The sequence below is a fragment of the Magnolia sinica genome, chromosome 6 (assembly GCF_029962835.1).
Source record: "Magnolia sinica isolate HGM2019 chromosome 6, MsV1, whole genome shotgun sequence".
NCBI classification, from domain to species: domain Eukaryota; kingdom Viridiplantae; phylum Streptophyta; class Magnoliopsida; order Magnoliales; family Magnoliaceae; genus Magnolia; species Magnolia sinica.
The window spans coordinates 7,230,425-7,241,511 of NC_080578.1; the positions used below are offsets into that span (position 1 = coordinate 7,230,425).

Here is an 11,087-nt window from a genome sequence, read left to right on the forward strand (position 1 = left end):
CTGTAAAATAAATGCATAGAAAGATGCCAGTGATTGCAATCCACCATCTTCGTTGAAAACCTCTCAAGCAGCAATGCAAATGAAAGTGTGGTGGAAATTTACTGGTACGTACCGTCGCCAAATCATGATAACGATCAGACAATACGGTTCTATACAGGATCATATTCTGGGGTAGCATTTGGATTTGTACCCACAAACCTTGTTTCTAGAGACTTATCGAGCACCCTCAACGCACTTGGTGTTTGGGGTGGTGCGGAAAACACAACCCACATTAAAAGCTAAAAGGCACCCAAAGGTACACTCAATTGCCAAAATCTAATACCCATAATAGGTGAGAAAATACTTAATGTAGGGGCATTTTTACATTGGGCTCGAGTGGAGTCGCTTGTGAGATGCAAGGGCACACTCGGGGTGGGCGGAGCCCACGGGGAAGGTCTCGTGTTCGAGATTCCTAACCGGGGGTGATTAATGCGTATTTTACACTGGGCTCAAGTGGGGTAGCCTGTGGGATGTGGGGACACTCAGGGTGGGCAGCCCATATGAGGCGGTACCCATGTGAGTCCTAACCCATGAGATGTGGGCCTGAGCTATGAGATAAAGGGATTAATTTGCCATACTCTAACAGTTCGAGCTTTTAGAGCAAGTGATTAATTGTCCTGCATCAATACTAGTTTGATTGAGTATGCTACTAATAGATCTTACCTGTTAGTATTGTGTGTGCTTCCGGAGGAGCACAATGCTAAGAAGGAAGTTTCAGATTGATGCAAATAAGAAGGAAGTTTAAGATTGATGCAAATGGCTAAAATTTTCTCCTACTACAGCAAACCAGACATCAAATACCATTTTTTTAAAAAACTGAAATGTCACAGTACAATAACACGTTACCAGTCAAGTAGGCCCATGTAACAACTCTGCCCCGAATTGGCTCTACAGCAGTTGGCTGTTAGCAATCCATGCGCAGCTATGTCTCGATTCAAGTTCACATACCAACAGCTCATCAAGAAAACACCCGGCCTAGCTCCAAACTCAACTTGGTCACAGTCATGCTGAAATCTGCACTAGCAATCTCATCTATGATGAGTTGTCCAGACGCAGACTAGCCCTATTGAAGAGTCTATATCTCTTGGGAGGCTTTAAGCAGAAATTTTGCAGTATCCCTCCAACCAGGTTCTGCTCCCGTTTGGAATCACAATTCAAGCTAACACTGTTGTTCCCACATCCTAGCCTTCTATGCTTTATAACATTTCAAAATAGACGCTTCCATGCTCCCACACCCAAATCTGTTGCCACTTCGCTTCATGCTATACAAGCAAATAAAGGATGTTGTGTTTTAGAGACTAGATATTTTTGAATGGGCAGATGGCATTGCTGAAATGGCAGCAAGTCTCCATTAGCATACATTTGCCTGCAATTGGAGAAGATCTTGTTAGAGAGTAAAATGGATCCTTGACCCGAAGCTTTGCACAGTACACACAGGTTTTTAGTTCTGACAAGCAGCCCCCATGTTTTTAGTTCAAGAAGAAATAATAATAATAAAGGAAAAATCTACTATAAACTTGTTGGAAAAGAGAGGGATTTATTGTGGAAATGGTCGGAAGAGAAACAAAAATTCCATCTGTTGAAGTGGGAGGAGGTTTGTAAGTCGACGGACCAATGAGGTGCAGGGTTTAGGAAGTTAAGAGGAGATGAATTTAGCATTGCTGGGGAAATGGGTATGGAGGTTTGAGGCAGAGAGGGAAGCTAAATGGAGAGAGGTTTAAACTTTTAACGAGAAAGATGGGGGTAGAGGATTTGATGGGATATCTCCAACATCTTTTCTATGGCGATATGGTGCTCCTTTGAAGGTGGCGGCTTTTGGGTGGCTTGTTGGGAGGAACAAAGTGTTAACAATTGATAATCTGTGCTTCCTCCCGAATGTTTGTTTGTTGTGCCACAGAGATGCAGAATCAGTGGCTCACCACTTTATACATTGCTCCTTCGCCAGAGAGGCGTGGAGTCATCTCCTTAGTATTTCGGGGTTGGGTGTTTCCGAACTCAATGGAGGAACTTCTTCTTTCTTGGCATGGTGGGAGAAGAGGGTGTGGAGGTTTAAGTCTGTTAGTGGTTCTATGAGCTTCATGATGGGAAAGGAATGAGCGGGGCCTAGAAATAAAACAGGAAGAGCAATAGATGTTTCCAGAAAGGCTACTATCAATGTAAAAGAGTGGGCAGTAGCGTAGCATCCTCAGCTACATCTATAGCTTGTTTGGGTGGCTGCCTTGTTTGCTTAAGTTGTGTATTTGTATTTTTGGCAGCGGCCTTTTTAATGAAATATCATCATCGTTTCAATAATAATAATAATAAAGGCAAGATTTCTAGCTAGAATCTTCCAATCACCATCATCTAAGCCTCATCCCACCTAACAGGGGTCAGCTGGCTAGGAGCTTCCAAGCTGGGATTTTGGGGCATAATCCCGTGGTGGGATGGAACCATGAATGGTTTGGATTTTCTGAACTATTGGCCACTTGTCAGAACTAAAACCAAAAAAAAAAAAACAAAAAAACAAGCATGTTGTGCAGAGTTGGGTGAGTGTCCCATACTCAAAAGTAGAATGGGAGAATGCAGAAGCATCATACCAATATCACCACATGTTATGCGCACAATCGGGAATGTTGGTCCATCATAAGTACATAAGTGCAGAAATATGTGGTTACTGAATGCAACCATTGAGAAGCTTAAGTAGCTCACTGGAGTTACTAGTTAGTGGAGTTCTGTCAATAAAACAATTTGCAGATGTGATGAAAATATAAGAACAAAAATCAGTTTACTGATTCAAATCAATCTCTGAGATTGCAGTTAGGCAGAACCAATGATTCATGGACTTGAACAGGAGCTTTGAGAGTACCTCAAGGCAACATTTGGCTGTCAAATAATCAGCTTGGGATTCGGTTCCTTCTTTTCTTTTTCTTTTCTTTTTCTTTTTTTTTTAAATATATATATATATAAAAGCAACATGGTTCTAAAAATTGGTATCGTATCGCGTATCATGTCCGTATTAGCTTGATATGATATGCGATACGGGGTTGTATCGTATCGGAATCGGCTGGACCGTATCAGCCTGTATCAGCTGATACAGCCCGTATCGGTGCCAATACAGGGCTGATACACTCATAAAACCCCAAATGTGATTTTTATTTTTATTTTTCCAAAAATTCACTCATGTCTCCTCTTCTTCTTTTCATTTAAACCATAGAAGAATCTTAAAAACTCATTTTAGGCTAGATCTAGACTTATTTTGGGATCAAAACAAATTATTTGATTGGGATTCGACAAATTAAAGCGAAGAGGACCATTCTTCTTTTTGTTGTATTTCCTATGTAATGGGCCATTGTTCACCAAATCATGTTTAATTTGTGTTCAATTAGAACCCATTTAGTTAACCTTCAACAAATCAAATCGACAAACAATATTCTCATCAAAGAATGATCTGATACACCATTGAATACATGGTCAAAAAAGAAGAAGAAGAAGAAGAAGAAGATAGATCATGAATATCTCATTTTTCCTATTTTTCTGATAATTTTCACAATTTTTTTGCTTTAAAAAACTCTGACCGATACGGGCCAATACAAGCCGATACGGCCCTAATTCCGATACGTGACACAATATTGTATCATTTTTCCGTGGGGCCAATACAGTGGCCGATACCGTCATTCAAAACCATGAGCAACGAAGTAAATTTCATTAAGAAAAAACTGGGGAATGCAGGTGTTGAGATATGTTTTATACGGGCATATCTGTAATAAAAGGAATGTGAGGGGTTTATTCGTAATTTCGTTATAAGCTTTTCATAAAAGAATGAAAATAGGGCTGCTGGCCCTAGCTTCTCATTTTCTCTTTTCATTTTTCTTCTCTCTTCTTTTCCTCTTCCAATTTTCCAGTCCTAGCACCTACCCTCATCTTCCACTTGGTATGAGAGAGAAGAAGAAATAACAAGTATGAGAGAGAAGAAGAAATATAACAAGAGAAAAAGAGAGAGTTATGAAGAGAAAGGAAAAGAAAATTGTAACAATGATAACCTCTTTGTGTCCATGAGTACCCAAGGAAAATACATTTAACAATAATAACCTCTTTTGTCGGAAGATGTCGACTTCCAGTTTTGGAGCCATTTGCGAGGACTCAAGTTCCATTCCTATAATAGGTTTCTAGGGCAACAATCCTAGTGAATGGTCTCAATCCCATCAGGAAGTCTATCGGTGGGCAAGGGAAACTAGGGTATGTAAATGGTCGTTAGAGAACGAGTTATATACGATTCCTCGTACAATAAGTGGGAACAAGAAATTTTGATAATGATGTCTTGGTTTCTTAATTCTAAGCAATCTCAGATAGGTAGAGGTTTTTTGTTCTTGCGGACAGCCAAAGAAATATGGGATAAAGTTACCAGAACTTACTCCAAAAACTGAATATTACTCGTGTTTATCAATTACGTCAGGAGATTGCTACTATCCGTCAAGGGAAGAAAATTTGGCTACATATTACTCCACTCTACAAGGGTTGTGGGAAGAGTTGAATCGCTATAAGTTATTACAGTGGGATACTAATGCTAATAGGGAGAGACATTAAAAATATGTTGAAGTTTAACTAAACTGGATATTTAATTTTTTTTGGCTGGGTTGAGTTTTGAATACGAGTCAACCCGTGTGCAGCTTTTAGGGATAGATGAACTTACATCATTGGACCAAGTTTATTCTTTGGAGCAGAGTGAGGAAAGCAGGAAGAAGGCCACGCAACCATTTCTAACAATGACCACTCAGCCCTTGCAATCTCTTCTGGTACCCCCTAGGGGTGTAAAATGACCTAATCGGAAGAATAGAGCACCTGATGAGAAGGATGAGTTGAAATGTGACAATTGTGGAAAAACTCAGCATACGCAGGAGACTTGTTAGGATCTCCATGGTTGACCAGCAAAGTTCAACCGCTTGAGACGGTCGCCTTCATCCAATGGTTTTGTTGTTGCCTCTGCTTCTCACTCCTCGGGTACTACTTCCTCTGCCACATCTGCACCTCCCTTGGGACAATCTTCATCAACATTAGACAGCTTATCTTCTGTGGACTTGGAACACCTCCTTGATCTTCTTTCCAAACTAGAAGGTCCATCTGCTTCTACTTCATTTGCACAGTCAAGTATACATGCGTCCGTTAACCTTGTCAGTCATCCTTCATCCAGTCCATCATAGATCATTAATTCAAGTACTTTTAATCACATGACAGGTTTGTCATCCATTTTTTTTCTTCATATAATCTATCATTTGAAAAGGATAATGTGAGAATTGTAAATGGATCCATATCTTCCATTTCTGTAAAGGCTGATATCAATCTTAATGATCACTTATCTCTATCCATTGTTCTTCATGTTCCAAATTTATTCACAAATTTGTTGATTGTTGGTAGTCTTATTCGCAAATTCGTAAATGGGTTGGGTTGCAGCCCTAGCGCAAGCAACCTCATTAGCATCCTTCTTTACCAATGTAAATGTAAGTGGTTAACCTAGTAGAAAGGGATCTAATTACATCAAAAATACCCAAAGCCCCCATGGCTAAGCCCTGCGAGAGACCCACTTAATAATAACTGTGATGGAATGCCCTTCCACCCACAACTGCCCATGGGGGTCATCGCCCAACTGGCGCAATGCTTCCCTAATCGCTACTGCTTCAGATTGGGATTCAGTTCCATTGCTAAATCCTACCATGACTTAGGTCAACTGTCATACTGTAGCGAGAGAAAAGAAAAGTAGTTACCCTTGCCAAATCAATATCTTGCTATTTGGTCAAAAAATAGAAACTCACAGCACCATCAAACCCCACACGGTAATTTACATAGTTGTTAAAAAGGCTTAGGGTTCAGTGGGCATTGATTGTAATTCACTAAATTGTATCAAGGCTATAAAGCATTGATGGGTGCACTTTGGCATTAGACATGCGATGCAGGACAACTAACCACTTGCTCTAAAAGCTTGAACTAATAGAGCATGGCGAATTAATTCATTTATCTCATAAGTCCAAGCCCTACATCTCATGGGTTAGGACCTCGGCCGAACCCCCCTCGTGGGCCCCACTTCACATGGGTTTTGCTTCACACAAGCCACCAGCCTCACACGGGCCGCCCACCCCGAGTATACCCCCGCATCCCACAGGCCACCCCACTCGAGCCCAACGTGAAAATGCCCCTACATTAACATGGGACCATTCTATTGGGATCCTGGTTTGAAAATTTTTCCAATATGACTTGGTATAATCTGAGTTCCATTGGTTTCTTTCAGAAACAAAACAAGTCACCACAATGATAGGGCACCCAATCAGACCGAGTTGGGGAAAGTTACGATTCGCACTCTAAAACCACTACTTAAATCCATGATTAGGGCACCATCTCAGCAATGAGCAATAACTGAAGAATTACGATGATTGGAAGTTTGATCTATCATCCATTTTTTTAAGGCCCACAATTTTATTTTATTTTTGAGAGAACGAAAAAAAAAAAAGTCCATTGATGAAACGGTTGGAAACTAGCCATTGCTGCAAATATTGACTGCAGGCCTGTCCATGAGGTGGCCCATCAGCTGGACCGTCTAGATTGATTGACCCCTATCCACTGATCTCACAAGTAATGAGGTAGATGCCATTTAAATGGCATTCTGACATGCATATGCTGGACCCATACTCTTAAAAAGAGCTATGATTTGACTGCCTGGCTATAGCTCAAGAAAGTTTCATGCAGAATATCACGGGAAAGCTACTACTATGAGAAAAGCATGACAACGAACAGAAACCAAAAGATAGTAAACAAAATTGAAGAATTAAAGGGAAGTTGCAGCAAGAGAGCTTCTGACAAGCAGCATGTGCAAAATTGTAATGGAATTCATTAGAAGTTTGAAGTTTGAAGAATACATACTAAAATTTTACAAGCCCCCCTGGATTCATTAGCAGGTAGATTCTAAGGTTTGTCTATCAGGCGGCCAGTAAAGAGATTACCTTCTGCCTTTTCTCCTGCCATCACAGTACAAATAGCGGACACAATTCAGAACACAAAAATGTACTTATCTCACATCTGTGCGGCCCGCACAATGCCGCCCTCTCCATTTTCTTCATCATCTCTGGCCCTGCTTTTGGTGTTGTCCTCACTCAATCCCAACAGGAGCTCTTTCGCTCTCTCGACATTATTTCCCTCAGCGGGGGGCGGCTGATCTGCAAAAACCCCGTTTCTTTTGTAGTTCCAAACAAGCATCGAAATGTAATCCTGCGGTGTAATAAGACCCTCTTCTTTAAGGCATTGTCGCTGCTGCTCCAACATCTTCGGATCCTGAAGCCTTATATATTCGAGCAAAACCTTCTCATGATCAGGCCTCCACCCGCTCGGGAAAGGGCTGTAGTCGGTCTCGGGTACAAGAGACATCCGCGTGTACTGCAGACCATCAATTGAATCCACAAGACCCATCCTCAAAAGATTATGGTACTCGGGCGACTGCCCCTTCTTCTCCTTCAATGGGCGGCTGAGATTCCGTGATGCAATCTTGTAAACCTTTGCCCGTGAGCGGAGCTTGTACTTGGCGGCATACAGCTTTGCCAGAGACCCCCTTATGATGTACGAGCAGAAATTCACGACTTTCTTACGGTTGTCAGCATATCTGTACCACTCGACCATCGTCGACAGCAACTTGTTCATCTGCGTGTTGGTGTGAGCCTGCGTCGCATGGAACATCCGGAAACAAGGCTGTGGGTCTGGATCCCGGTCCCCCTTGAGGAATTGCAGCTTTCTAAATTGCCTAATGCATTGCTTCAAGCTCGCAGTTACAGAAAGAAGGGTGCCAACGCCTTTCTCACTAATGATCTTCCCGCCCGTAGCGGTGTACCGAAGAGTCGGATAGACGACCCGCCGGCACAAGACGTGGTCCAGAAACATGATGCCCTTTGTTATGTGCTCGATTGGAAGACTCTCATTGTCGAGCTTGAGCAGATACTTCTGCTCACAGAACTCAATAAGCTGCTTCCTCAGCGTCGCTGCATCGGCACGTGGACCCCTCACCCCTATCAGAATATGCCCGCCGTAACGGATGTAATCCATCTTCCGGGTCTTGTCCGGCCCGCTTGTCGGGACAAACTCCGGCCATGATGTGTTCCCCTGTTCGTTCTCCCCTTCTGGACCATTCCAAATCACATCTGTCTTTGAAGGCTGATAGAAATCCTTGATCTTCCCTTCCATCCAACGGTCCAATTCATCGAGGCAAACATTCGCAAGAAGAGGACTCAGAATCCCACAGTGCCCCCATGACGGGAGCTTCTCCGCCTCTTCCGGGGCGAACCCGAAGAACGCCTCCAGCCAATAGGGGTCGGGCTTTGGCTCGTCCTCCGCCAGCACCCGCTTCTTCTGATACTTCCTCTTCTTCTTCTTCTCTTCCACAACCTGGCTCGTGATCACAGGCGTAACCAATGCCGATTTGATCAGATCAACCACCTTCTTATCACGGACATCCCGCAGGAGGGCATTGATCACCATACCAACCTTCACACCGTCGAGAATTGTACTCAAATCCCCCTTTATATACCACAAATACCCTGCAAAGCTCCGCCGAACTACTCGGAGAACCGTGTGTGCATTCCGCCCGGGCCGGAATGCAAATGACTTCTGCGAGAACCGGGCCTCATAGACGGGCTCCAAGATCATAAGCAGGACTTCCTGGACAATCCGATCCTGGAACGCGGTAGGCTGCGTGGTCGTCAACAGGGCACGGATTTTCCGCTTCGAGAGCGACTCGAGGTCGGTCTTGTCCTTGGGCGACCGGATGAAGAAATCCAGCCGGGCGCCCCACTTGAACCTGGCATCGAGGACAGCGTTGCGGAGGGCCAGGAGATCATCGAGTGCAGACCGTTGGATCGCACTGCGGGGCATGTAAGACCCCAGCTCATCGATGCAGACCTTCTGGTAGGCAACGACCCAGAGCTCGAAGCGGCGGAGATGGGTGGTGAGGTTTGTAACGGTCTTATCCGGTTCTCGGAAGCTGTCGATCCAAATTGATGAGCAGACGGCGATGCCGTCTTCTCTGAGGAGGGTTGTGGGGTCATCAGACGATGAGGCAGCAAAGGCTGGGATTTGACGCGGTGGAGGCGAGGGCGGCGACGTGTAGAGGAAGCGAGAGAGGATGAGAGTGGCATTTTTGAAAATGATTGGGGGATTCGAGGGTTTAAATGGAGAAGGGGGGAATTTGGAGGGGATGTCGATGAGAATTCTGCGGCCGAGGATGGAGAGATGTCGATGCATCTGGGGAGGAGGAGGGTGTGGTTTTTGGTAATTTCATGGCATTTTAGGGGGAGAGTAGGGAGAGGTGATGGAAGAGAAAACCTAGCTCGGCTGGTTCTAATGGAGGAAGAAAGAAGGAAGAGAGGCCGAAAAATCCGAAGGGGAGAAGCCAAAAACCCTACTCCGATATTTTGAGAAGAATGTCGGGGTTTTAGCACAACCGCCCAGTTATTAGACGATCGCGCGAAGAGATACCGGCGGAGATACGAGTCGCCACGCGAGATTAAAGCACGGCGATTGCATCCTAACCCTGCCAGTTGCGGGTCGCTACTGGTCGGTGCTCCGTGGGCCCACTATAATGTATGTATTTAATCCACGCCGTTCATCTTTCTTTTTTTCCATCATAACCACTCTGGAAGTTGTCCGCAATCCAGACTTGTGATGGATTCATCGAGAATCAAACCTATTAGATAATTTCATCCGTTAATTTGGCACAATTTACTCCACTCAATATCCAACCCTTAAAATCTTTTCATTTTCTAATGTTTCTTTGATGACCAAGAATCATATGGATAAAAATGTCTAAAGTAATAGGTTCGATTTTGGGCCACCATTAAAGTTGTAAATCTTATAGAACTTATTGAAAACATCCATCCAATAAAAGCTCATGCAGATTGAGTCACCTGGATAGACTGTTCTGAAGCATTGTTCTTTAGAATGCGTATTTAACTCTCATACACATTGGTTACATTAATATGCGTGGGATACATGGTGGGTGGTACAGAGACAGGCAAAAAAGTCCTTTCTATTTAACCATTGTTCATATATGTTTAAGGTACTCTCGTATATTAATCTTAGCATTACAACTCTTTTATTCTTTTTCTTTTTTTTCTGTTAGCTTGTTAGTACACCCCACTGTCAGTTCACATTTCAGTGTTACCCACCCCCACTGGGGATCGATACCAAGACCTCAGTGTTGAAACAAGGTATCTTTCACTCAGCCTGCCACTTGAGCTATGGATCAGGGTGTTCTCAGCATTACAACTTGTTCCTTAAGGCCAATGGTCATCATTATTGGCATAATTTACATGGACTATTGGCCATATTCTTCTTAATCATTCATTTGAAGGTTGGTGATTAGATTGTCCAATTAATGTGTATAGGCAACCAGACTTACACAATCTGCAGCCATTATGAAGCGTTCATTCTTTTCATCCACCTGATGATTCGCCTTGGCCTTTTTTATTGGCCAACTGCATAAAGGAAAGTCTTTTAAGAATTTCTTATGCATTAAACACGGAGTTGTACATGAGCTGAACGGAGAGCTTGGGACGGCTCGGCTCGGCTCGGCTCGGCTAGCAAGTAACCCCATCTTGAACTTGGCTCGGCTCAATTTGGTCAGCAGCTCGGGCCAGTTTGAGCCTGTGAGGCATTTTCTCGAGCACATATAATGCATCTTTAATCTCTCACATAATGCAAAACAGTAACAACATTTTACAGGTATTTCATCAAACACTCGGTGAGCAACATAAAAAACAAGATATGAGGGCAGTTCCATGGTGTAGAGTTTTTTTTTTTTTTTTAATAATAGTGATTTGTTTTATATCCATTATTTCTTCCCCATCAGCTGATTCTGCAGAGAATGTACGCATTCAAAACAACACTTCGTTGAGTCATTTCATCAAACACTTGGCAGGTGACATCAAGATAAAAATAACTAGGTCATCGAGTTGATTCGAGTTGAGTTTCGAGCCAAGTGAGTTGAGCTCAAGCAAGCTTGAACTCAGCTCGAAATTTTTTCGAGCCCCAAAAACCAA

The 11,087-nt window shown here is 43.2% G+C and overlaps 1 protein-coding gene across 2 annotated transcripts; it reads right to left on the minus strand.

Annotated features, from left to right (window-relative positions):
- Positions 1-758: 758 nt before the first annotated feature.
- LOC131248121 (nuclear intron maturase 2, mitochondrial) lies at positions 759-9,536 on the minus strand. 2 transcript variants are annotated; one of them, XM_058248185.1, is made up of 2 exons: positions 7,008-9,536; positions 759-1,405 (listed from the first exon to the last, which is right to left on the minus strand). In XM_058248185.1, the coding sequence occupies exon 1, from the start codon at positions 9,289-9,291 to the stop codon at positions 7,078-7,080; it is 2,214 nt and encodes a 737-aa protein (XP_058104168.1). In that variant the 5' UTR covers positions 9,292-9,536; the 3' UTR covers positions 759-1,405; positions 7,008-7,077. The 2 variants fall into 2 exon arrangements, with proteins under 2 accessions (XP_058104168.1, XP_058104167.1); XM_058248184.1 differs by having other exon boundaries at positions 6,928-9,536.
- Between the last annotated feature and the right edge of the window lie 1,551 nt (positions 9,537-11,087).